General features: G+C 38.9%; 3 protein-coding genes and 1 long non-coding RNA gene across 4 annotated transcripts; 2 read left to right on the top strand and 2 right to left on the bottom strand.

Annotated features, from left to right (window-relative positions):
* Positions 1-660: 660 nt before the first annotated feature.
* Positions 661-4,083, bottom strand: LOC143416501 (uncharacterized). The gene is made up of 5 exons (XM_076881762.1): positions 3,972-4,083; positions 2,705-2,869; positions 2,290-2,381; positions 1,773-1,938; positions 661-1,469 (listed from the first exon to the last, which is right to left on the bottom strand). Exons 2-5 carry the CDS (start codon positions 2,823-2,825, stop codon positions 1,330-1,332), a joined length of 519 nt encoding a protein of 172 aa, XP_076737877.1. The 5' UTR covers positions 2,826-2,869; positions 3,972-4,083; the 3' UTR covers positions 661-1,329.
* Positions 3,819-8,821, top strand: LOC105941178 (uncharacterized). The gene is made up of 5 exons (XM_014409172.3): positions 3,819-4,081; positions 6,584-6,678; positions 6,862-6,962; positions 7,642-7,797; positions 7,896-8,821. Exons 1-5 carry the CDS (start codon positions 3,936-3,938, stop codon positions 8,370-8,372), a joined length of 975 nt encoding a protein of 324 aa, XP_014264658.3. The 5' UTR covers positions 3,819-3,935; the 3' UTR covers positions 8,373-8,821.
* A 3,459-nt stretch (positions 8,822-12,280) lies between these two features.
* On the bottom strand, positions 12,281-13,744 carry LOC106675144 (uncharacterized). The gene is made up of 2 exons (XR_001341766.3): positions 13,584-13,744; positions 12,281-13,187 (listed from the first exon to the last, which is right to left on the bottom strand). It is a non-coding gene; the product is annotated as an uncharacterized LOC106675144 (long non-coding RNA).
* Positions 13,745-22,021: 8,277 nt separating this feature from the next.
* Positions 22,022-24,820, top strand: LOC112431873 (uncharacterized). Its single transcript, XM_024800617.2, has 5 exons — positions 22,022-22,258; positions 22,485-22,564; positions 22,824-22,924; positions 23,895-24,050; positions 24,149-24,820. The coding sequence occupies exons 1-5, from the start codon at positions 22,095-22,097 to the stop codon at positions 24,578-24,580; spliced, it is 933 nt and encodes a 310-aa protein (XP_024656385.2). The 5' UTR covers positions 22,022-22,094; the 3' UTR covers positions 24,581-24,820.
* Positions 24,821-27,729: the final 2,909 nt, after the last annotated feature.

Raw genomic sequence — 27,729 nt, 5'->3', positions numbered from 1 at the left:
GATTATATACCTCTAAGCATATATGAGTACCGTATGTGTTTCTAAGCACAAATGACAATCCAACAATATAAACCTAAATTACATGCCCAGCATATCTTGCAATTCGAGTTATGTGCAACCAATGTTGCATCTTCTTTTGCTGACTATTAAAGACTAGTATGTGTGTAATTATAAAACACAGCATTTATCGCCAAATTCGATGCATACATGTGAATAAGTTGGCAACACCTCATTTGATGTAAACCTTTGGCCTATTTTCTTCCTGCCTGCTTATTGATTGGAGCTCATATAGATAAATGATCATATAAAATGTGATCCTTCATAATACTTTATCAAAAAATGCGGTCCAAATGTGCCAATGTTGATTTAGAAGTATTTACAGGAAGAGAAAATCTAGTACAAATTTTTCTCAAAATTCAAGTTGAAAACTGGAAGCCTTTATATTTAATTTTCTCTATGACTGTCTGACTCCTCCTTGACAGTCTTCTCTTTTATCAACGTTAAAAAATGCAAACCAGGAGAAAGCGAGATTTCTATTTCTTTTTTTCTATATTTACATTTTAGTCGTTTAACATATTCTGAGGATTACCTTAATTGCTTGGTTGCTAAAACATGCTGCAGAAAATAAACACATCAATTTAAAAACTTAATCCAGAATCATTTGTGCATCAACAAGTTTAATTATAACTGAAACACATAAACAATGATCACCATGATGCCTTTCAGCTCAGCTTAGAAAGAATTTATTAAACATGATTTCAAAAGCTGTCACTGACAGAAAAAGTGGAAACTACCAAACATTCAGGCATCAGTGATCAGAACATTAACATTTGCTGATATGCTTTATTTATCTACATCAGAAAAGGATAATGTGTAAAATGGGAACCTGAAAATACACTTGTTATTTCAGCATTTGTTTTGTGGATCTTGCTCTAAGTACCATTAGATTTATTTTGATTTCTTTCAAAAAATGTAATAATCTAAGGTTACACACACACACACACACACACACACACACACACACACACACACACACACACACACCCCTCTGACTGTGAGCACGGAAGGTCCACCAACTTGTTGTTATAAAAAATAGAAATTTAAATGAAAAATGTACACAATAATTCATCATTATTTATTCCAATTAATATTTAATTAGTGTCAAGCATAGATATGACACGAACCATAAAATGTAAAGAAAGTGCAAAGGAGAATGAAAACCACAGATGTCACACCAATGAGAATCATGCATTTTGTTACTTATGTGTATTTATAGTTCAGTGTTTCCTGTAACTTTGATGCATTCAGATGAATTTATTGTTGACTCCTTCAGCCTCCATCAACTTTCCTCGTCATCTGCACAGCTGAGCCGTCTTTGATTCCACAATCGGCCAGTGATGCAGAGTCGTCATCCAGTGGCTTGCCATTAAAGTGCAGTTTGATATTTTCCAAAGTGTAATCTAGAAAAACTTAACACAGATAGGGAGGGTTTTACTTTGCAGTTGCAGCTTTAGACTAAACATAACTGCACATATGTTATAAATAATCATATTATCTTCCCTGCATTAGAGTTTGATTGAAAATAAAGGTGACTGGTAGCAGTTAGCAGCTAAGCAATTTTAGTCTAAGTGACCATACGTATAACATAAAATAAAAAATAAAAAAAATAAAAAATAAGGTACATACAAAACCAAGTTTTTGAATGTAGAATCACTTAGTAGTGATAAATACATTTTTTTAATGTATTTGTTTTCAGTTTTTAAGTAACCTACCAAGGATGAAGAGCTTTTTCAGCACTTCCCCTTTAAAACAGCCCACAATCATTGCTTCCAGCTGTATCTTGTGCAGCCAAATCGAATGCCTCTGACCATCAGGACAGATAATGATGATTTCAATCATTCCTAGGAGATGAAGCCTTAATCCTTCCAGGTTCTCCATCTTAAGGTTATGAGAGGTGACAGTTAGTACCTTTGTTAAACAGCGCTTAACACATTTCTTAGATTACATATCATAACAACAGAACAAAAACACAATTTTCTTTTTTTTAGAAACATGTCACCGGTTTTCTAAGTGCAACAATTTTTGAAATGCAATGAGCAACTTCAGAGTCAGTTCATGTTTTTATACCCAAATATAAAGTTACGATAAAAATGTAAGATAAAAATTTACACAAAATTAATCATTTTTCCACGTAGTATTAAATTAGTGTTGAGAGTGAAAGGAGACGTGACATGTGAAGAAAGCTCAAATTAATGATAGACTCCTTCACCCGCCATGAACCTTCCTCACCGTCTGCACAGCTGAACTGGGCTTGATTCCACATTTGGACAGTCGTGCAGAGGCGTGGTCATGTGACTTTCCTTGATCATTCTTTGTGTATCCTAAACACACATAAGACGGGTCAGAGCGGATTTTACTTTGCAGCCTTTAGACTAAATATAGCTACAATGACATTATAAAAAACTATATTATCTTCCACGCTTTAGAGTGAACAGTAGCAGAAGTTATTGTTGAAAGTAAAGGTGGACGGCAGCAGTTAGCAGTTATATTGATATTATACAGGTCCAAGTAACTGTATGTGTAAATTTCATGCGCTAGAGAAAAACGCAAATGCAAAACACGTTTTAAAACATTGAATGTAAGCTCACTGAGAACCGATAATTTCATTTTTTAAGTTAATTAATTAATTAATTAATATTTTTACCTTCGTTTGCGCAGATTTTCAGCACCCTCTTGACGTCGCTCAGGGTCACGTCTGGCAGCTGGTTCATGCGCCGTTTCACCCCCCTCATCGGACTCACAGGCAATACAGCGGCGGCACACATCACTTTGTTAGGAAGTCAGGATGCGATCCTTTCAGGTTATCAGTCTGAAGGCAACAAGTTGTGCAAGGTGTGTTACCAATTTGTTTAACTTCGCCTGAGGGGCGGGGTTGTCCATTCGTTGTTTCCTTTCAACCAGGAAATAACATTGTAAACATATAAACATGGTATTGATCTGATCTGGTGTTCATTAGTCATTTTGTATAACCATATAAAAATTAAAACATTTTAACATCCAGTTTGATGCATATTCAGAACACCACAATGACAAAAACAACACATGAAGCCCATGCACAAACTCAGATTATCCAACCAGTCTCTGATCTGTAGATCGGGTACTTTCCTCAACTTTGGCTACATGATGCAAGGTCCCAAAAGTAGTGCAATCAAACCCAAACAGATTTATTTATAAAATAAATAAATAAACCTCAAATCCCAGTAGCACTAACACGGATTATGTGAAATAAAAGTGTATAAAATAATCAAGAATTCTAATCTGTAGTCACGTGACTTCTCATAACCGCTGGGTTGAAATCGAAAGGAAAAAATATCAACACAAAAAATCTTAGGGGCATTCCCTGGTGTGTGCAGAGGGTAGGTTTAGTGTTTAATGTTTCTTCAAACAGTTGAAAGGATAACTGGTGAAATCAGTTTTCCCAGGAAAACTGAGAGGACAGGGGAAGGAGGGGGGAAAGGGAAGGACTGGGAATTCACCATCTTGATTTTTCAAGAGTTAAATAAAGTGTGTCATCTATTTACTGTCTTTAAATTCACTTTCATATAATCGTTCACAAAGGTTCTACCACATCACACCTTTTAATGCTGGCTGGAGGATTTAAAATCTTAATGAAAGTCTCAAAAAGTTTTATATCCCAGACTTTAGGTAATTGTTTTTACTTTTTGCCTTGCATTTACCAGTTTGGTAAGGACTTTTTCTTCGCTCTTCTCAGAGGTGAGAGCCTGAAACACACATAGGCGCGCACGCGCGAATAGAGAGAGGAGGGGAGGAGCATGCTGCCTACATTCAGCGCAGACAAAAGCAACTCTCAGTCCATCGCAGGATATTCTTCCGTAACCAGAGACAGAACGCAGTAACAGTAAAATCCAAGCCAGATGTTCAACCGGACCACAGGTGTGCCTTCACCTTACCCAGATTTAGGTGTTGCTCCGTTCATCAGCGTGCCACATGTCTATCGCCTGTATCCAGAGTTTCCCGCGTACAGAGCGACGATGGCCCCATACCCGGCTCCGCAGCACAGGTAACACTGCGTGCACCTGTTGCTCTGATTCCACGGGCTTTTTTTGTTATTGTTGTAAACTGCGCGATGTGATCGTTCAGTGTCACAGTCTGGCGTCACAGCAGAGGCGGAGCCAGACACTTTATACACCCGTGGCTTAGCCCTAAAGGGTAGTATGCATGGGGGAGGGGGGCGGTAGAAACTACTGATAAACATGCTGTGAAGTTGAAGATTTATTAGGCTGTGTTTTGAGTTTTGTTCGAAATAGAATAACTTCATATAAGAAAAAGAATATCTCACATGCATGACATATGTGTACTTATATATCTACTTTTTCTACCTTTTCACCATATATCTACTTTTTTAATTAGGCAGCAAGGCAGAACAAAATCAGGGCTATATCAAGGCACGAGGACTAAACCCCAATTCAACCAGACCCAGAACTGATCTGGAATTAAAACAGGACTACAACAGTTCAAAATCAGGACTACTTAGGACTTAACCAAGAAAGAACTAGAATAAAAACTAGATAATAGTCGCACTGAAAATCATTATAGACCTGTACTACAGTTATTTTTTTAATTCTACCAAAGTCCACTATTTGGATTCAGAAAAGTTTATTTAACTATTTAGCGTTGTTGGGCTTATCATCAACTTATCATAAACCAGATTTTTACATACTCTCCAGATAAAAACACAAACACTATTTTAATTGTAAAAAATCAAATCCGTTTTGGTTGTTATCTCTTGTTATCTCTTGATTTTCCCATGTCAAAGAAACGGGCTCTGTGTTTTGCCTTATATGCGTCCACAGGTGTGCCACCATTTTACTCACATGGACTTTACTCCTAAATCAGAAGTTTCTTAAGCTCAGAATGGAATCGTCTGCAGTTTTATTAAAAATAAACTCAGTGTATATGTACTCCTAAATTTGATGACAGTGATACAAAAATAGACATCTCTCTCTCTTTATTCTGTTTACTCTAAATTGATGTTTAACAGTAAAAACACTTCCCTAAAGTGTATGTAAATATCTGGTTTCAATTGTGAATATACTGCTGTGTATTGAAATTTCTCTTGTTTTGCATAGAAATGTATTGAACAACATACAGCATAATATATAAAATAACAATTACCTGAGTAAGGTAAGGCTGCCCCGGGGCCTCCTCCCGGTGGGACATGCCCGGAAGACCTCACCCAGGAGGCATCCAGGGGGCATCCTTGTCAGATGCCCGAACCACCTCAGCTGGCTCCTTTCGATGTGGAGGAGCAGCGGCTCTACTCTGAGCCCCTCCCGGATGGCTGAACTTCTCACTCTATCTCTAAGGGAGAGGCCAGCCACCCTTCGGAGGAAGCTCATTTCCGCCGCTTGTATCCGGACGTAGATCGACTGGTAAATTGAGAGCTTCGCTTTTACACTCAGCTCCCTCTTCACAATGATGGACCGGTGCAGCGTCCGCATCACTGCAGCCACAGCACAAATCCGTCTGTCGATCTCCAGCTCCCTTCTCCCATCACTCGCGAACAAGACCCCGAGATACTTGAATTCCTCCACCTGGGGCAGGAACTCATCCCCTACCCGGAGTCGGCACTCCACCCTTTTCCGGCTGAGAACCATGGCCTCAGATTTGGAGGTGCTGATCCTCATTCCCGCTGCTTCACACTCGGCTGCGAACCATTCCAGTGCAAGCTGGAGGCCTTCACCTGATGAAGCCAATAGAACCACATCATCCGCGAAAAGCAGAGATGAGCTTCTGAGGCCACCGAAGTGAAAGCCCTCCGCCACTTGACTGCGCCTAGAAATCCTGTCCATAAAAATTATGAACAGAACTGGTGACAAAGGGCAGCCCTGGCGGAGCCCATCACCCACCAGTAACGAGTCCGACTTATTGCCGGCAGGGCGAACCAAGCTCTTGCAACGGTTGTATAGGGATCGAATGGCCCGTAGCAATGGGCCAGACACCCCATATTCCCGCAGCACCTTCCACAGGACACCCTGAGGGACACGGTCGAATGCCTTCTCCAAGTCCACAAAACACATGTAGCTTTTGCCCCCTGGTAGGGTCTCCCATGGCAAATTGGTCCTGGGTGAGGGACCAGACAAAGAGCGATTTAGAAGACCCTCATGAACAAAACATCAAGGGAACAGTTTACCCTGCCCGGGATAGGGTTACCGGGGCCCCGCCCTGGAGCCAGGCCCGGGGAGGGTGCCCGAGGGCGAGCGTCTGGTGGCCGGGCCTTAGTCCATGGGGCCTGGCCAGGCACAGCCCGAAAAGGGGACATGGGCCCATCCTCCCGCAGGCCCACCACCTGCAGAAGGCGCCATAGGGGTCAGGTGCATTCTGTGCCGGGCGTCGGCCAGGAGCAGAGTGATCCCCGGCTGCCAAGACTGGCAATTGGGAAACACAAAGCCGCTGATCACAAACGTCATGTTAAAAAGAAGTATCTGCCTCTAGGAAAAGTATTGTTCTTTGAAGTCCAACTGGAAGTGTTCATTCTGATTTGTTTGTTGTTGTTTCTCAGTGTGACGCCTTCAAGCGCGCCAACAAAACAGGAGAAGTGTTACAACCCTCACGACCCCACACTTACATTTGTAGATGGAGAGGATGATTTGGACTGTAAGTATCATGTGGGCACTTTTCAAAGTGACATCGAACCAATTCAAATCTAAAATATAAATAATGAAAAGAATTTAAAAAAATAGTTTTATGTGTTTTCACACTAACCAGAGTAAAAAAGAATGCATGCGCATTTATTCGTGTGTGACATTGATTTTTTTACTTCTGTGTGATTGTTCTCAGTTTTGTATGAAGGCTTCATATCTCGCAGAGCTAAGATGTCCTGTGGTCACGCTGTGACCCCGACCTCTCTCACCAACTGGTGTCGCAGGTTGTTGGACCAGGTAGGCCACTGAAGGTTGGCTTTGTTAAAATACACAAGCAAACAAATAAAAACAGCATCCGGCAGGGTTGCGTTGATTCTTAACTTGACTATGTTACATCTACGTGAATAAATAAAGAATAATGAAAACAGTGGCCAATACATCATTGTTTTTTATTGGTGTGACTGTAACGCTTACTGCCATGTAGCGGAGACAGAAAGAAGCTACGCTGACTGAAATCAACACACAGAGCGTTGAAGTGCTGTAAATTCATGAACTTCTCTCAGCAGAAACCTGCTGTGCTCGCAAGGAAATAAATAAAACAGTCAGAAATGTTCAGCTTCCGTCTTCTCTATTGTAACTTGTAGCATTTAAATGATTTAAGTTAAATTGCCTCTGCACTGAAACCTGTAATACATCAGTGAGGCTTCAGTGTAGCTTTGAATTCCACCTGTTCTGTTACAGCTGCGATAATTTCAGTGTTTCTCTAACGTAAAGAGCATAAATGACTTTCAGACAACATATAGAAACAAAACTCTGTGTTTCATCAAATATTTGTACATATAGATGGACATTTCTGATGTATGATGAAATATTTCTTAATAATGTAACTTCTTGAAAAAACTCATCAACTTGTTTGATGTTTTGTTTCCGACATGTGAGTCTAATCATTCTCTCACCTCTCCATATTTTAATAAAGGGTAGAAGCAGGTTTGTGTGTGGTGGGTCTGGTTGTAGTGCTGAGTGGACTTTTGCTGAGGTTTGTAAAATGGCTCTTCTGGACCCTCAAGAAATGGAGTACTTTCAAAAAACCATGGAATTCAACGCTGCCAGGCAGACACTTACTACTAAGTTGGTAAGTGTTTCATCAACATGTTATTATATACTGTGAATTTAGACTTAATAGACATTTTGCTATTTATAAAATGTTGCCCCACCTCTGTCTCCATGTAGTGTCCTGGATGTGGATTCGCTGTGACGAGAGAGAATGGATCAGATTTGAATGTCCTCTGTAAAGTGTGCACAGCAGTAAAAGGACGGCTGTTTGAATTCTGCTGGCAGTGTTTGAGGGAGTGGAAGGGTGCACGGCCTCGGAAGGACCGCTGTGGAAATCGTGGCTGCTGCAACCCATCACTAGAAACACTAAAGAAATGCCCAGATATCACATTTCATGGGTATGACGATGAGTTTGAGTCCGAGTATGAGGATGACGATGAGTTTGATTCTGGAGTCCTTGTTTGTCCCTCTGTCCGTGCCTGTCCTACCTGTGGTTTGCTGTTGGAGCACAGCACGATGGCTTGCCCATCAGTTGATTGCCCTCGATGTAATGTGACATTTTGTTTTGTGTGTCTGAAAAACTCTGGCGAATGTTTGACCAGTTGCATTGCTGCCCCCAGACAGACCTCTATACCTGTGTGGAAGAAGAAATAATGGGAAAGAAACAAGGCTGATAAGTTTTTCTTTCATTTATTGAGAGTGCCTTTTCTAAATGAATTCACTATGCCGTGTTTTAAATTCTCTGCTTTGAATAACATCACATAATAAATAAAAATTGTTGTGTTTTATTACTGAGAAATTTACTACCAGATGTGATCTTTACAGTTGTGTCATGTCTGAAGTCTAATGATAAATCTGAAAAATGTTGTTCATTTATAAACTTAGAATAAGATTAAACATTCTGTCTGCACATTTTGTCCTCTGGTTAGTTACATATGTAACACAGGTTGTTGTCTCCTAATCACACATTTTGATTGTATTCCTAGCTACACATTGATAAACTGTTTAGAGAAAACGTTTCTTTTAGTAAAATTTAGTCATGTTTAATCAGTATCAATGTAAATAAAAACGTATCTCTTGGGAAGAAAAGCCAGCAAAACCAACTTCAATAAAATCCTGTGGATTTTTATTTATTCCTTAGGTCCTACAAGTGAACACTGTCATGTAAAATGTGATCCTTCATTATAGATTATATAAAAATGGTCCAAATGAAATATTGACTTAACAGTTAAATTAATACAGTAACTGAGTTAAAATGCAGATATTGTCATTATTGTTAGGTTGCTTATACAGTATCAGTATCAGAACGCTTCGTCACTTTGTTCTGCTGAGTTGGGAAATGCAGGAAAATCAGTTTTCTTTATTCTTCATTTGTACAAAAAAATGATAAAGACAATATAAATATATTTAACTCTTAATCTGATTAAAGTTTAGTAGTTTGAAAGTTAATTATTTTTTTAGTTTCAGTGTGATTCCAGAGGATCAGTATTTTAATCTGTTTAAGTTATTTAAAAGCATTGTTAACTTATTCACATGGATTGCGCTGAGGTAAACATTTTGTAGAAGAACTTCTATTTCCCCCAGTCCAAGTTATGATATGTGATATTCAAAGGAGCAGCTTCCAGAGCAAAGGGGCAGGAAGGTGTCTCTTTCTCAAGACGATTGAAGTTTACCGGGTTAGCCAAAACATCTGTTCTCCTTGGTCCCAAAGTCCCACTGCTCTGCTCATTTCCTGCTTGGCCACACCTGCTTTGACCTCTTCCTGACGTAGGTGGTGTTCTTCTTTGTAGAGTTGGATGTCTCAAGACCAAGACTGGTCTTGGTCTTGAGACCACTTTTACATGGTCTTGGTCTTGAGACCACTTTTACATGGTCCTGGTCTTGTCTTGGTCTCGCTGTCTCGGTCTTAGTGGTCGGGAGATTTAGAGTCAACAGTATCCACGACACACAATGTAACGTTCGATAATGTGTCGTCCGCAAAAGCATCAGCTCTAAGAGCCGTGCTTAGAGAGTGCTTTGTAGTGAATCAGAAGAATCGACTCCCATTGAGCGAGAGCCGGCTCCTCACTTAATTTCCTTTAGCTGCTCAGCTCTCACACAGTGGCTCAGCTATGCTCCAATCCCTCCATATTGTGGCCAACCACATGCGAGGATATAGGATAATATCATTATGTGAAAAACAGAGAGGGTTAGAGACGCGACAGTCAAGTGGAGCGTGTGTCTGTCCTCTCAGTAAGTGAGTGAGACAGTCGACAGCGGTGAGGAGGAGTGCATCGCAAAAACACATAAATATGCCTGACACCTGTAAACGAAGCAGCATCTGGCTGCAGTTTAAAGACATTTTTGTCTCGGTCTCATCTCAACTTTGTCTTGGTCTTGGTCTTGTCTTGGTCTCGATACCCTCTGGTCTTGGTATTGTCTTTGTCTTGGTTTAGGCGGTCTTGAATACAAGTCTACCTCTGTGCCCCATCACCAGGTTGCTCACCTGGGCCTTTAGTCTCAGATGTCCACTGGAAACTACCTATTAACTAGAACTGTCCATGTCAGTGTTTGTTATGTAACCAGAACAATGTTTGGTTTGGTTTTTTGCTTCTTTACATTCTGTTTTTTGTGCCAAATGAAGGCTAGGAGTGGATTCATAAGTCCTGTTGTACAAACATTCATATTAAGTAATTTCAACACCCAGTTTGATGCACATTTAGAACACTGCAGTTGCAGAATTAACACAATAATCCTCCAAACTCTCCAAATAAAGTAATAACTCCAGGTCATAGTGGTAGAAACACAGCGCCACTGGTCATATCAACTTTGACTGTATGGTGCAAGTTACCAAAGAAAAAGTGATAAAACCCATAAATCATCACATAAACAAATAAACCTGGAGCCTCAGAAGGAAAGTAAAATCGTATAAGTGCTGATCTGCAGTCGTATGACTTCTTGTAACTGCTGGAGAGAAACTGAAAGTGAAAAAAACAGAATAAATAAAACAGTCTTGTGGACGTTCCCTGGTGTGTGCAGAGGTCAATTTCTGTGTTTACTGCTCAAACCTGAGAACGATAACAGGTGGGATCCAAATGAACAGAGTGTGGCTAATTCTGGGAAAACTGAAATTTTTAATTTGTCCCAAGATGATGTGGTTTCACTATGAAAGCAATAGAAGTTTGACTTCTACAGTTTAGCATGTTGTTGCTTGCAGGGCAACATCTAAATTCATTTTTCCTCTTTTTTTGTGCACGTAATGAACAGCTTTACTGTGTTGTGAGCGATACACCAATCACAGAGTTTAACCAGTTAAAGAAGTAACAATATTTTAAAGATCCTTTCACACATTTTCACTTTACATCAGGGACTGTAAGGCCACAAAAGCTTCAGCTTCTTCTTTTGGAGAAGGAATTTTCAAAACAAGCTTTTTCATAGCTCAGTCATCTTCCAGGTAATGAAGCTGTGTGGGAAGAAGCTGGGATGAGAATCAGCACCTCCAAGTCTGAGGCCATGGTTCTCAGCTGGAAATGGGCAGAGTGCACATCAGCACATGTGGTCAGGGATGAGCTGCTGCCCCGAGTGGAGAACTTCAAGTATCTCGAGGACTTGTTCATGAGTAGGGATGGGTACCGGTATCGTATCCGGTGTTCTCCATTCTTTAAGCACCGGTTTGAGCACCATTTAAGCACCGGCACCGTTTCAAAAGTACCGGTTTGGCACTGGTATCGGATAAAACCTAAACGATACCCATCCCTATTCATGAGGGATGGGGGAGTGGAGCGAGAGACTGAGAGGCACTTTAGTGCTTTACTGGTTAAGTGTGGTGAAGCGAGCTAAGAGTGAAGCTGGGGATTTACATGTTAATCTATGTTCTTCCCCTCACCCATGGTCATGAGCTGTGGGTAGTGACTGTGAGAGTTAGACTGTGGATACAAGGAACATAGTTTCGTCTGAAGGGTGAGGGCTCAGCCTTAGAAAGTGGTATCATTGTTGTTGTTATCGTCATTTTATTACAATCATGCAATAATAAATGTGGGGAATTCCATTTGTTTTGTAGATGGGGAGTGCCAGGGGAAATCCTGTGTTTAAAGTACTTTCACTATCACTTTCTCTTCAGACATTTAGAATACATCACATGAGTTACTGTTAAATAAGTTGTAAAAGCTGAGCATTACATGGTCAGTTTATGTCATTATTATGTTCGTGTAGCCAATGTTGCACCTTTTAATATTTTACTGAATATGAAATACTTGCGCGTAACTGTAAAACATTTTATTATTATTATTGATATAAACCTGTGGATTTTTCTCCCTTCCTGCCTCGTTATTCATCGTATAATGATCATGTAAAATTTTATTATTTGTAATACCTTATAATTCTTTATAATCCTATTTCTTCAACGTTTACACCTGAGGCATTTCACATCTGAAAAAGATTTCCTGTGTCGTTGTAGTGGAACATAACATGTCACAAAATAATAAACAATTAGATTTAAAAATATAATCCAAGATCATTTGTGAACCAAAATGTTCAAATTAATCTGAAACACAGAAATAATACTCATCACGATGCATGGCAGATCAGTTTAGAAATAATTTATTAAACATGATTTGAAAATTATTTCAAATGTTGCCATTGACATAAAAACCAGAAACTACTGAACACAGGCTACAGGAATCCTTTTTCTATTTATGTACATCATAAAAGGATAATGTTGTGTAAAATAGGAAATTGAAAACAAATTTCTTTTTTCAGCTTTTGTGGATGTTGCTCTTTGTACTGCTACATAATTATAATAATATGAGGTTACACACACACACACACACACACACACACACACACACACACACACACACACACGCACACACACACACACGTTTAAAATTTATATTGGATATAAAGGTGATATTCTCTATACTTATTGTTTAAGTGATTAATGTGAGCTAAAAGATCAGAAATCTAAAAAGGCTCTGTTTCAGACTGCGGATCTGTGTGATGTCAGTGAGAGGAGATAATCCTAATTTGTCATCCCTGGAACAGAAGCCCCACCAACGTAAATAAAATAAAATAAAATAAAATAAAATAAAATAAAATAAAATAAAATAAAATAAAATAAAATAAAAACTTACAGGGCCATTAATCATTATATTTTCCGAGCTGAGAATTCGTTTATGCGTGCAAGTGAGCGAGCTCCATGTAAAAGCCGTAAAATGAAGAAATGATGAGAGAAGGAAAGTCGGAGATGCCAGACCTAAATCAAAATGATGCGTTTTCTCTTCTTCGTGTATTTATAATTCAGTCCATCCTGTTCATTTGACGTGGTCACATGAATTAATGATGGACTCCTTCACCCTCCGTGAACCTTCCTCACCACCTGCACAGTCGAGCCGGCTTTGATTCCACAATCGGCCAGTGATGCAGTGGGCCTGTCCAGTGGCTTGCCATTAACGTGCAGCTTGACATTTTCCTCAGTGCATCCTAAAACACCTTAAGACAGGACAAAGAGGATTTTACATTGCAGCCTTCAGACTAAACATAGCTACAAATATGTCCTAAATAATTATAACATGTTCCCTCCATTAGAGTGAGTGGCATTAGAGGTTATTGTTTAAAATAATGGTGATCGTTGTTGCGAGTTAGCAGTTTAGGGATTTTATCAGTATTATACAGATTTAGGCTAACTGTGTGTGTAACTTTACAAGCAAAAGAAATCTGTTTAAGATGTTTGCGCGTTTGTTCCACATTTTTAGTAATCCCCCCCCCCCCCCCCCCCCCCCAAAAAAAAGCAACAGAATATGCTTTATAATGTTTGCATATAGATTAACTAAGCACTGATAATTACATTTTTTAAATGTATTTATTTTCACATTTTTGGTTGTTTACCTAGGATGACGATCGTCTCCAGCATTTCCACTATGAAAGAACTCACAGCCATATTAAGCATTTCGGTGTGCAGCGGCATCAGATGCACCTGACCTGCAGGCGTGATAACGGCGACTCCTGCCATTATTTTGTTCAGGAGGCGAATGTGCCTTCCTTCCAGCTTCTCCGTCCAAAGATTACGCGAGGTGACGGTTTGTTTACGCTACTTATACCTCCCACTCGGGGTTGGAGGCAGGCTGTTGTCAGTTCGTTGTTGCGTTTTAACAGGGAAATAAAACGCTAACGTGTCATCATTGGGATTTTTCGGTTATGATGATATTCAAGCTATTATTAACATCTTTTTAAAAAACGAAGTGAAAGCATTCCTGTCTTCTTTTGTATTGTTTCGCAGTCAAAAATGTACACGGTAAGTATAAAGACATGGGTAAGTAGGGAAGATAGTTTCAGTTGTTTAATCACTCCTTATCAAATTCAGTGTACGCTACCAAACGTTTCGACACGCCTTCTTATTTCATGTTTTTTCTTTATTTCCATGAGTATTTACATTGTAGATGAACACATATGGAATTATGTGGTAACCAAAAAATGTGAAATAACTCAAAATATGTTTTATATTTTAGATTCTTCAAAGTATCGGCCCTTTGAGCTTCAGAAGGTAGTCACCTAAAATAGTTTTCCAACAGTCTTGAAGGAGTTCCCAGAGATGCTGGGAACTTGTTGGCTCTTGTCCCTTAACTCTATGATCAATCTCATCCCAAAGTAGTTCACCTGAACAGTAGTGGTTTTTGATATGAGCGACCTGGGTCGTTGCCCAGGGCGGCATCGTGGTGGGGGGCGCCATCACGGGCCATCAAAAAATAGTTGAGCTAATAATTGCATGAGCACCGATCGGTTTTCTATCGCCCATTTGCGAGGAGTAAGGGCGCCCTCTGTTTGTTTATGTAATTGGATTGCACTTTGTCTCTGTAGCCCCTTGTCTTGATCAAGTGCTGCTTTTGACAGTGCTGCAATATTTCCGACAGAGGAAACAGAAGCATGTATCCTATACAACTGAGTACTCCAGCCACGGTCGAGTGCAGTACCATGCAGGATTGAATGATCTTAATGTTGTACCACCAAATACACATTTGAGGTAATTATCCAGTATTCGCTGGGATGGTGTATTGCTATTTCAGTCACTGGGTAGCTGAGTGGGTTGCTTTGGCGTAGCAATTTCTTCATTTTGCTCTGCCCTGCCTACTGAGAAACCTGACACATACTAACAGTGATATGTTTAGCTGCATGTTCTCCTTAAATTGCTGGCTGTCTGAGTGGTGTCCAAAAAATGATGTGGGCTTTATAGGTAATTGGGAAACTTTCTGGAGGAAACCTGGTCTTGTTAGGACAGACAGCATCCATCCCACTTTGGATGGAGCAGCTCTCATTTCTAGAAATCTGGCCTAATTTATTAAACCTCCCCAAAATATCACTATCCAGAGTTGGGACCAGGAAGCAGAGTTGAAGTCTTACACGCCTCTCTGCAGCTTCTGTCCTCCTGTTATGGAATAAGATCAGGGTGAAAAAACCCCAAAAAGTAACGACTTTTCTCTTTTCTTTTCTAACTATAGGGAATGTTCTCTGAATTCCTATTACTTCATGTTCATGTCTCCAAAGAAATCGTGAGAAAACTGGCTTTATTCTCACACCCAGAATCTGTGGATGAGCTAAAAGACATTATAAAAGAAAAGTTAAAACTTGACTATGACTTTAGCTTATCATACGAAGACCCAGACTTTGACAGGCAGCTTTGTTCACTTCTAGATATTGAGGAGCTTCTTCAGAAAGCTGTTGTAAAAGTTGGTAGACCAGATAGTGGAACTATCACCACTATCTGGTCTACCCAATGCCATGACTCCAGACAGGGTTGAAAGATGGCCTCAGGATTTCCCAATTCCTACATTTTCCTATGAGATAGAACTCGTACTTGGTGAGGGTGATGTTGCTTATGAGAGAAAAGGAAAGGCTCTCAAGTTGTTTAGGGAACAAAAGCATGACATTCTTGAAATTCTTGCAGCTAAAATGCATAGTTTCAATGCATACCCCAGTGATCGGGATGTATCGGTGGTAGCTGAAGCTCTTGTCACTAAGCATCCTTGTCTAAAGGAGCCTGGATCACAGACAGGTCGGCATGGGTGCAAAAATAGGACATTTAAGATGGGGAACTATCATGCTAAATTGAGTCGGGTTTAATCTGTAAACCTAAAAGTTCAAATAAAGGCTAAGCATGTAAATGAAGTTCACCACAATGCCCATTATTCGGTGTAGAAATGAATCTCCTTATTAAAAGCATGATTTCAAATGTTGTTCAGATGAATACTGGAAACTACCTAACACACCCTCATCAGTTTGATATGTAGCAGAACAATGTTTGTTTAGTTTTTTTTTTTTTTGCTGCTTCACATCCGGCTTGTGCCAAATGATGGCTATGAGTGAATTCATCAGTGCTGTTATATAACCATATAAAAAAATAAGACATTTTAACATCCAGTTTGATTCACATTCAGAAAACCACAATGGTGAAAGCAACACAACAAGCCCAGAAAATCTCCAAGTAAATCACTCAGAGTCTCTGATCTGTAGATCAGGTACTTTCCTCAACTTGACTATGTGGTGCAAGGTTCCAAAAGTAGTGTGATAAAACCAATAAAGTCATAAAATAAATAAATAAACCTTGACTGCAGCACTAACAGGGATTAACTAAAATAAAAGTGTATAAAATAATGACGACTTCTAATCTGTAGTCACATGACTTCTCATAACTGCTGGGTTGGAATCAAAAGTAACAAAGAATAAATAGAAAAAATCTTAGGGGCATTCCCAGGTGTGTGCAGAGGGTGTTTACTGTTCATTCAAACAGGTGAAAGATTAACTGATGAAATCCAAATGAACTGATTGTCAACAATCCCAGGAAAACTGAAAGGACAGGGGAAGGAGAGGGAAAAAGGAGGGACTGGGAATCTGCTAACAGAAAGAGAAATGAGGTGAGGCAGATGGGGGTGTGCAGTGAGGAAAGAATTTGGCAGGTTGACACAGCCTGGTGAAGCATTAGCACCATAACACCAATGCCAGCACACAGAAAACTGTCAATGGAAAACCCAATAAAGATCACAGCACAATGGCAAGATGAGAAGATTCAACAGAGAGATAAGCCTTCAAATTTGTCTGAAGATTATGTGGTTTTGCTAATGTTATGGAAATTTTAACAGTAACCTGCAAAACACCCAGTGAGCGTGATTCAAAGTGGATTTAATAAACACACTGCAATGTGGAGAGAAACATCCCAGCCAAAACACTAGGATCATCTCTGCTCATGGCTGCCACCCTGAACTCTTTTGTACACACACAGACAAATACATTACATGCTGGCCCATGTCACGGGGGGCTGTACCTTCATTATTCATTATTTTTTGGGTAGTTTTTATTGAAGTCTAATGTCTGCCTTGGTTCATTATTTGGTTCTAGGAGTCATCACATTCTCAGTTTTCAAATTTACAAATTAAAAGAACCTCAGTATTTTCACCCTGAAGAACAAAGAGTAAAAAGTGTTCTTTCATCAAAAGCTGAACGATGAGTTCACTGCATTCAAATCACCCCTTTCTGAAGTTCTGAGGGTAAAAGGGGGTTTAATCCTGTACTAGCAAGATGTACCTAATGAAATGTCTGGTGAGTGAATGTGTCTTTCTTAAGAGCTCAGCTCACACATTGGTGTACAAGCCCCACCTTGTGGAAGTAGGAAAATAACTTTTTTTTTTGGTACTCCGTTAACTAAACAAAAGGTTGATTCTGTTCATGTGTATGTAATGTTTTTAGTGGGAGAAATGTTTTATCATTCATCCAAGTGATTTATCCAGTCTAAAGACTGAAGGCTGAATAAGTCAATAAGATAAAAATGAAAGTTCACTGCAAAAAGTGGCATCAGAGTTCAACTGTTTGAATCATAAGCAAAGGAAACTGAGAAGAGTAATACAGAATTCCCTCATTCAGAGGATTTTAAATGAATCTTACAGCTTTTAGTGTTACCAACAGTGAGGACAGGTGTCACTAGTTAACCTGGCTGTGTAATAAACAGATAAGATGATCAGTGTTGTCTTTGCTTAATGACTGGTTTTAGTCTTGACAATCCACATTGCTGCCATTGCATCTTTTAACATGTTTGTGGGTAGATTTCATTTCACCAGATGTAAGTGCAGCCACTCAGCCTCTACTCAATGTGGTCATAGAAGCAGGTGCAAATGTGTCACAAGTTAATCTAGTAGTACGCTATGGCATAGGTGGCAGTAGTGGACTGAGCTCCATTTGAGACTGCTCCAGCTGCTATGTGATAGTCAGTGAACCTGCTACAAATTGAAGATCATATGGAAATTTTGGAAATTAAATCATGAATCATCCTAACTTCGATTTAAAACAAAAGATTTCCAACTCTCCTCCAGACTCGACAACACACGACAAACCAACTGACACACCTAAGTCACTCACGTTCTTAAATCCACTCACTCTCACAAGCTCTACTAAATCACAAAGGCGCTTGTTTATTACTAATCACTGTGTAACTGCTGTAAATTCACGAGCTTCTGTCTTCTCTATTGCAACTTGTAGCACATAAATCTTTTAAGTTAAATTGCCTCGGCAATATAAACCTGTAATGTATATATCAAATATTGCACCTCCAAATATTACGTCTCCATGTAGTGTCCAGGATGTGGATCCACTGTGACGAGAGAGAATGGGTCAGATTTGAATGTCCTTTTTAAAGTGTGCACAGCAGTAAAAGGACGGCCGTTTGAATTCTGCTGGCAGTGTTTGAGGGAGTGGAAGGGTGCACGGCCTCGGAAAGACCGCTGTGAAAATGATGACTGCTCAAACCCGTCACTAGAAACACTAAAAAAATGCTTGTGCAGATATCACATGGTATGGGTATGGAGTCCATGTGTGTGTGCCTCTCTGTCCGTGTCTGTCCCACCTGTGGTTTGCAGCAATTAGGAATGCCCATGTACATGTTTGTTAACCAGTTGCATTGCCCCCAGACAGACCTCTATACCTGTTTGGAAGAAGAAATGATTGGAAAGAAACAGGCCGTTAAGTTTCACCTACTTTGTATTTAGAGTGACTTTTCTAAATGTACAGTAAGTGTCAGCATGCTGTGTTTTAAACTCTCTGCTTTAATAACATCACATTATAAATTTACTAACAGATGTGATCTATACAGCTGTCTTATGTCTGAAGTCCAGTGATAAATCTACATAAATCTAATGTCATCCATTTAAAAAATTTAGAATAAGGTTAAATTGTCTCCTTATCACACATTTTGTTTGTATTCCTAGCTACATGATAATAAATTGTTTAGAGCAAATGTTTGTTTTAGTAAATTGTAGTTATATTTAATCAACGTCAATGTTTAAATGTAAATAAAAATGTATCTGTGGGGGAAGAAAAGCCAGCAAAATCCTGTACAATAAAATATTGTGGATTTTTATTTATTTCTTATATCCTGTAAGTGAACACTGTCATATAAAATATGATCCTTCATTAAACATTATATAAAAAATGTTATAAATGAAATATTTATGTGACAGTAAATAAATACAGTAACTGATTTAAAAGGCAGATATTTTCATTGTTATTAAATTGCAGTATCGGTAGGAGAAAGCTTCATTACTTTGTGCTGCTGAGTTGGGAAATGCAGGAAAACCAGTTTTCATTATTTGTTTTTATTTGATAATAGACTACATTTAACTACATTAACTCTTAATCTGATTAAAGTTCAGCTGTTTAAATGTTAACGTGAATTTCTAGTCTTAGTGTGATCCCAGAATGACTATAGTTTTTACTCTGCTTAAATCATTTAAAATCATTGTTAACGTATTCACATGTAGATCACTGCATGAATTGCACTGAGGTAAACATTTTACAGAAGAACTTATGTTTCCCCAAATCCAAGTTATGATATATGATATATAATACACATGTCAAAAGAGCAGGTCTGAGATTCTGATATGAAGCTAAACTCTAAATCACTGCCATCAGCACCTGATTATGGTGCCACAGATAGCAGCCATCGTGCAGAGTCAGTGGGCAGCTGCTGAGTAGATATTCCAAGAGCAAAGGAGCAGAAAGGAGTTTCACTCTTTCTCAAGATGATAAAGGTTTACCAGGTTAGCCAAAACATCTACTCTCCTTGCCACCACAGTCCCACTGCTCTGCTCATTCCGTTTGGCCACACCTGCTTCGACCTCTTCCTGAAGTAGGTGGTGTTCCTTTTTGCCCCAGGCCTCTAGGCCCATCATCAGGTTGCTCAAGCCATCTTAGACCATTTGTCTCAGATGACCATGATGAAGGCCTATGATTCCATGATAAGCTTATGAGTTAACCACTGTAAACTTATGTGCTTGTATTCCCAGCATGAATGCTCACCTTTTACCTTTAATGCTGGTTAAGTGATACATTATGAAGAACATTACCTGCATTGCTTTGGTTACCAGCAGAAGAAAATGTATCACAGAAAATACGCACTAAGATCTAAATATGGAACCCAAGATGATCTGTAAATGATAGAGTTCAACTACAGCTGAAACATGTAAACGATGCTCATCACAATGCCTCGTAGCTAAGTGTAGAAGTAAATCTGGTTTTACAACACGATTTCAAAGACTGTCATTAAGCTGCACACTGGAAACTACCTACTAACGAGAACTGTTTGTATCAGTGTTTGTTTTGTAACCAGAACAATGTTTGGTTTGGTTTTTTGCTTCTTTACATCCTGGTTGTTGTGCCAAATGAAGGCTAGGAGTGGATTCAGCAGTCCTATTTTACAAACATTCAGATGAAAACTTTTAACAATCAGTTTGATTCACACTCAGAATATTGCAGTAACGCAACAATCCCCCCAACTCTCCAAATAAAATAATAAATCCAGGTCATAATGCTAGAAACACAGCACGACTGGTCAGATCAACTTTGACTATATGGTGCAAGCCTATAAAAGATAGTTATAAAATATAATCAATTAAATAAATAAACCTCGACTCTCAGCAGGACTAATACTTGTATTATATAAAGTAAAATCATATAAGTCCTGATCTGCAGTCATATGACTTCTTAAAGCTGCTGGGGAGAAACTGAAAGTGACAAAAAACAAATGAAACAAAAATATATTGGTGACGTTCAGAGACCTGGTGTGTGCAGATGTCAGTTTCTGTGTTTACTGCTCAAACCTGAGAAGGATAACAGGTGGGATCCAAATGAACAGAGTTCAGATAATTCTGGGAAAACTGAACCTTTAAATTTGGCCAGGGGGAGATCTTCTAAATTCACTTATTTTCTCAATGTTTGTGCAGATAATGAATGGCTTTACTGTGATGTAATTCATGAACCGACCAGTTAAAGAAGTCACCAAATTTTCAAGACCTTTCCACACATTTTCAGTTCACTTCCGGGACTGTGAGTTCTCAAAAGCTTCAGCTTCTTCTGTTGGAGTAACAAGAGGGCCCATCAGCACCGCTGGTCAGGGATGAGCTGCTGCCCCAAGTGGAAGATTTCCAGTATCCCTAGGACCAGTTCATGAGCGATGGGGGAGTGGAGCCAGAGACTAACAGGCAGTTTGGTCCTTTATTAGTTTGGTGTGGTGAAGAGAGCTGAGTGTAAAAGTGAAGCTGATGATTTACAGGTTGATCTATGTTCTTCCACTCACCCGTGGTCACCAGCTTTGGGTAGTGACTGGAGAAATGAGACTGTGGATACAAGCAGCAGAGTTTCTTCTTAAGAGTGAGGGCTCTGCCTTAGAGATTATTATTGCAGAATATTATTGCCAAATTTCATCTATGCATTTGAACAAAACATTTGATGTAAGTCTGTGGATTTTTCTTCCTTCCTGCCGTCATAATCTATCTATCTATCTATCTATCTATCTATCTATCTATCTATCTATCTATCTATCTATCTATCTATCTATCTATCTATCTATCTATCTATCTATCTATCTATCTATCTATCTATCTATCTATCTATCTATGTAGGGGTGGGGAGACGTGATTAGGAAGTGACACATTCAAGGCACTGCAGTGCAACTAAGAATGAATTCAACAACAACCAATGTGATTTTTTACCTTGTCTTAAATGTAATACATTTTTAAACTTCATCAATTAATTAATTAATTAATTTTATTTTTTTATTTTTTGCTGAGCGATCATGATGGGCCTTCTGGACCAAAGTCTGATTTTTATTTTTATTTATTTTTTGTCCCAGTCCAGCCCTGTGTGAACCAAATATCGTTGTTGTAAACTCAGGCAATCAGCCTAAACTGGAGTTTCTTCACACCTTCAGAGGCATTACCCTGAAACACACGCCCGAATAGAGAGAGAGAGGGAGGAGTATCGTTGCTTACATTCACAGCGGACCAAAGCGACTCTCAGTCCATCGCTGGATATTATTCTGTGAACAGAGACAGTCCGCCGTGACAGTAAAAGCCAAGCCAGATGTACAACCCGGCCTTACGCGATCACGTATCACGTTGCCGAGATATTTTACTGACACGAAGGTTTGCTTCGTCCATCGACGTGCTAGATGACTATCACCCTTACACGGAGTTTCTCGTGGACACAGCGACGATAGCCCCAGCATTCCCGCCTCCGCGACACAGGTAACACTCACTGTTGTGTGTGTGTGTGTGTGTGTGTTTCATCTGCTGCTCTGATTTCACTGACTTTTTCTATTGTTTTAAACTTCGCGCTGATCACAAACTTTATGTTAAGAAGAAACTGTGTGCAACTATCTGCCTCCAGCGAAATTATTTCTCTTTAATGTGAAACCGAAAGTGTTCATTTGAATCTGTTTTTTTGTTTTGTTTTGTTTTTCACGCCCTCAAGCGTGCTAACAAAACAGGAGAAGTGTTACGACCCTCGCGACAAGACACTTAAGTTTGTCGATGGAGAAGATGATTTGGACTGTAAGTAGGCCTGTTACCTGGGCACTTTTTAAAGTGACATCGAACAGACATACATATACATACATATTATATATATATATATATATATATATATATATATATATATATATATATATATATATATATATATATATATATATATATATACATTATATTAAAATATTTTTACCTGCGTTGACACTAAAGTTAAACAAAACGCATTAGCATTCATTTATGTTTGACACTGATTTTTTTTTTGCTTGTGTGTGATTGTTCTCAGTCTTGTGTGAAGACTTCAAATCTCGCAGAGCTCAGATGTCCTGTGGTCACGCTGTGACCCCGACCTCTCTCACCAACTGGTGTCGCAAGTTGTTGGACCAGGTAGGCCACTAAAGGTTGGCTTTGCTAAAATAAACAAGCAGACATATATAAATAAATAACAGCGTCATGCAGGGTTGTGTTGATTTTTAACAGGATTTTTATGTTATGTCAACGTGAATAAATAAAGAAAAATGAAAACAGTGCCCAATATGTCATTGTTTTTTGTGGTTGTGAATTGGATTGTAATGTTTACTGTCATGTAGATGAGAAAGAAGCTACGCTGACTTAAATCAACACAGAGCAGCACACTGCTCTGTAAATTCATGAACTTCTCTTAGCAGAAACCTGCTGTGCTCTCAAGGAAACAAATCAAACAGTCAGAAATGTTCAGCTTCTGTCTTCTCTATTGTAACTTGTACTTGTGCATGTTGGCTGACTGATCTGCCCTCTGTGAGGCCTCAGTGTAGCTTTGAATTACACCTGTACTGTTATAGCTGTGATCATTTCAGTGTTTCTATAGAGTAAAGAACATAAATAGCTTTCAGACAAAATATAGCAACACAACTCTGTGTTTCATCAAATTTGTACATAATTTGTACATATAGCAATACAGTTGTGATGTATGATGAAATATTTGAGTGTTTGTAGTTTTAACCCTTTCATGCATAGTGGCCAGTTATTCAAAGGCTGTTTTTTTGTATTTGTGTCAGTGTTGATGGTATACTTGCACATATACCACTACATTGGACACTGATGTGTCACTTCATACTCAATTCATAAGTCAATACGTGTATTGAGTTTAAAAAACTCTTTCGAAAAAGAAAATGTTTGAAAAAAATGAAGGTCAAAAATCTTTTTTTCATGCCTGAAGATGAATAAAAATATTTAAGAAAAAAAAATCCAGATTCAGGTTGTCATAATTCATGCATGAAAGGGTTAATAACCTACTGAAAAAAACTCATCGAATTGTTTAGTGTTTTGTTTCCAACATGCGAGTCTATTAATTCTCACCTCTCCATATTTAATAAAGGGTGAAACCAGGTTTGTGTGTGGTGGGTCTGGTTGTAGTGCTGAGTGGACTTTTGCAGAGGTTTCTAAAATGGCTCTTCTGGATCCTCAAGAAAAGACGTATTTCAGAAAAACCATGGAATTTAACATTGCCAGGCAGACACTTACTACTAAGTTGGTAAGTGTTTCATCAACATATTATTATATACTGTGAATATAGACTTGATAGACATTTTGCTATATATCAAATATTGTCCCACCTCTGTCTCCATGTAGTGTCCTGGCTGCAGATCCACTGTGACGAGAGCAAATGAATCAGATTTGAATGTCCTCTGTAAAGTGTGCACAGCAGTAAAAGGACGGCCGTTTGAATTCTGCTGGCAGTGTTTGAGGGGGTGGAAGGGTGCACGGCCTCGGAAAGACCGCTGTGGAAATGATGACTGCTGCAACCCATCACTAGAAACACTAAAAAAATGCCCAGATATCACATTGTGTGATTCTGAAGTCCGTGTGTGTCCCTCGGTCCGTGCCTGTCCCACCTGTGGTTTGCTGTTGGAGCACAGCACGATCGCTTGCCCATCAGTTGATTGCCCTCGATGTAATGGGAGATTTTGTTTTGTATGTCTGAAGCACTCTAGTACATGTTGGAGGATCAGGTGCACTCCTGCCCCCAGACAGACCTCTATACCTGTTTGGAATAAGAAATAATGGGAAATACAAAAGGCTGATATGTTTCACTTTCTTTGTATTGAGAGCGTCTTTTCTAAATGTAAATGTCACTATGCTGTGTTTTAAATTCTCTCATTTAATAACATCACTTTATGAATAAAAATTGTGTTTTATTAGTGAGACATTTAATATCAAATGTGTTCTTTACAGCTCTCATGTCTGAAGTCCAATGATAAATCTGCATAAATCTAATGTCATTCATTAAAAAAACTTTAGAATAAGGTTGTTGGAGCCAAGTCCAGGCCAATATTGTACTCAGTTACATCATGCCATATTTAAGTATTTGTCATGATCTTTAAGTTTTTATTATAATCTTGATCATTTTATGTTATAATATAATATGCTGTGCTCCATAAATTAATCCTGCTTTATTAGTCTGTTGTTGTTGTAAAGTGTTGGTAGATGTCGTAAAGGGGTGTGTATTTGGCCCGCATGCGGAGGGGTGTGGGTAAAAAAGGTTAGGTAAGCAAGCAGGACGTGGAGCAACAGTTTTCTGACCGTCGCCGTTTTAATGTTATTTTTTGTAGCCACACAAAGGGAATATAAACGGAGCTCCCACCAGAGGCATTTGTTTTGTACCTTTCGATTTGTAAGGAAAATAAATGTTTTGCCCCTTTTTTCCTTCGCCTCGTTTTTTGCTACCGGAAGGCATCCAAGCGACTGAACAAGAGCACGAGTCAGAAACTTTACGTCCTGCAGAAGCGGCAAAGAAGGACCGAAGGCTGCCGCTACAAAGGTTAAACTTTCTGTGTGTGCACATGCTGTCTTCTGGTTAGTTACATGTATAACATATATTGTCTTCTTATCACAAATGTTGTTTGTATTTCAAGCTACAAACAACATAGTTATTCATGTTAACTGCAGGTCTTGCAGTGATCTTCATGTTGCACGTGCCACGTGGTTAGCACTGTTGCCGCACAGCAAGAAGGTCCTGAGTTCAATTCCAACATCAGGCCGGGGTCTTTCTGTGTGGAGTTTGCATGTTCTCCCCGTGTTTGCGTGGGTTCCTTCCGGGTACTCCGGCTTCCTCCCACCGTCCAAAGACATGCAGCTTGTGGGGATAGGTTAATTGGATAATCCAAATTGTCACTAGATGTGAAAGTGAGTGCAAATGGTTGTCTGTCCCTGTGTGTTGGCCCTGCGACAGACTGGCGACCTGTCCAGGATGTACCCCGCCTCTCGCCCTATGACAGCTGGGATAGGCTCCAGCGCCCCCCGCGACCCTGAAAAGGATAAGCGGAAGCGAATGGATGGATGGCGATAAATTGTTTAGAGAAAAGATTTCTTTTAGAAAAATTTAGTTATGTTTAATCAACGTCACTACTAAAATGTAAATAAAAATTTATCTGTGGTAAAGAAAAGCCAGAAAACTCCTGTGGATTTTTATTTATTCCTTAGTTCTTGTAAGTGAACACTGTCATGTAAAAATAAGATCCTTCATTATACATTATATAAAATGTGGTACAAATGAAATATTGACTTTACTGCTAAAATAATTCAGTATCTGAGTTAAAATACAGATATTTTCATTATTGTTAGGTTAGGTTACTCATACAGTCTCAGCAGGAGAAAGCTTCAGCACTTTGTGCTGTTGAGTTGGGAAATGGAGGAAAACCATTTTTTGTTTTTCATTTGTACCAAAAAATTTGATAATGGACTAAATAAAATTACTTGCCTCTTAATCTGATTAAAGTTTAGCTGTTTGAAGGTTAACCTAAATTTCTAGTTTCAGAATGATTGTATGATTTTTACTCTGTTTAAATCATTTAAAATCATTGTTAACGTATTCACATGTAAATCACAGCAAGAATTGCACTGAGGTAAATATTTTACAGAAGAACTTCTGTTTCCTCAAATTCACATTATGATATATGATATATAACACACATCTCAGAAAAGCAGGTCTTAGATAGTGATATGAAGCTAAACTCTCAACCACTGCCTTCAGCACCTGGTCGTTGTGCCACAGAAAATAGTGTATTACAGAAAATACGCACTAAGATTTAAATATGGAACCCAAGATGATCTGTAAATGAAAGAGTTCAACTACAGCTAAAACATGTAAGTGATGCTCATCATAATGCCTCGTAGCTAAGTGTAGAAGTAAATCTGGTTTTACAACATGCTTTCAAACACGGTCATTGAGCTGCAAATTGGAAACTACCTACTAACGAGAACTGTTTGTATCAGTGTTTGTTATGTAACCAGAACAATGCTTGGTTTGGTTTTTGCTTCTTTACATCCTGGTTGTTGTGCCAAATGGTGGCCCTGAGTGGATTCATCAGTCCTATTTTACAAACATTCATATTAAATAATTCTAACATCCAGTTTGATGCATATTCAGAACACTGCAGAAGTAACACAATAATCCCCAAAAGTCTCCAAATAAAATAATAAATCCAGGTCATAATGCTAGAAACACAGCGTCACCGGTCAGATCAACTTTGACTTCATGGTGGCAGTTTACTAAATATAAAGTGATAAAACCCATAAATCATCACATAAATAAATCTCCACTCGCAGCAGCACTAAGACTCTCATTATATAAAGTAAAACCATATAAGTGCTGATCTGCAGTCGTATGACTTCTTGTAACTCTTGGAAAGAAAGTGAAAATGACAAAAACAAAGTAAAACAGTCTTGGGGACGTTCACTGGTGTGTGCAGAGGTCCGTGTCTGTGTTTACTGATCAAATTTGAGAAGGATAACAGGTGGGATCCAAATGAACAGAGTGCAGATAATTCTATGAAAACCGAAGCTTTAAATTTGTATGAAGATGATGTGGTTTCACTTTGAAAGCAATAAAAGCTTGACTTCTACAGTTTAGCATGTTGTTGCTTGCAGGGCAAGATCTTCTAAATTCACAATTTTTCTCTCGACGTTTGTGCAGGTAATGAACGGCTTCACTGTGATGTGAGTCATGCACCAATTACACCGTTTGACCAGTTAAAGAAGTTAGCTTTTTTTTTTTTTAAGATTCTACCACACATTTTCACTTCACTTCAGAGACTGTGAGGTATCAAAAGCTTCAGCTTCTTCTTTTGGTGTAACAAAACAAGCTTTTTTCATCGCTCACTCATTTTCAGCTAATGAAGCTGAGTGTGAAGAAACTGGGATGAGAATCAGCA

Source organism: Maylandia zebra, linkage group LG3, assembly GCF_041146795.1.
Source record: "Maylandia zebra isolate NMK-2024a linkage group LG3, Mzebra_GT3a, whole genome shotgun sequence".
NCBI lineage: Eukaryota > Metazoa > Chordata > Actinopteri > Cichliformes > Cichlidae > Maylandia > Maylandia zebra.
This window is presented reverse-complemented; position numbering and strand designations above follow the sequence as displayed.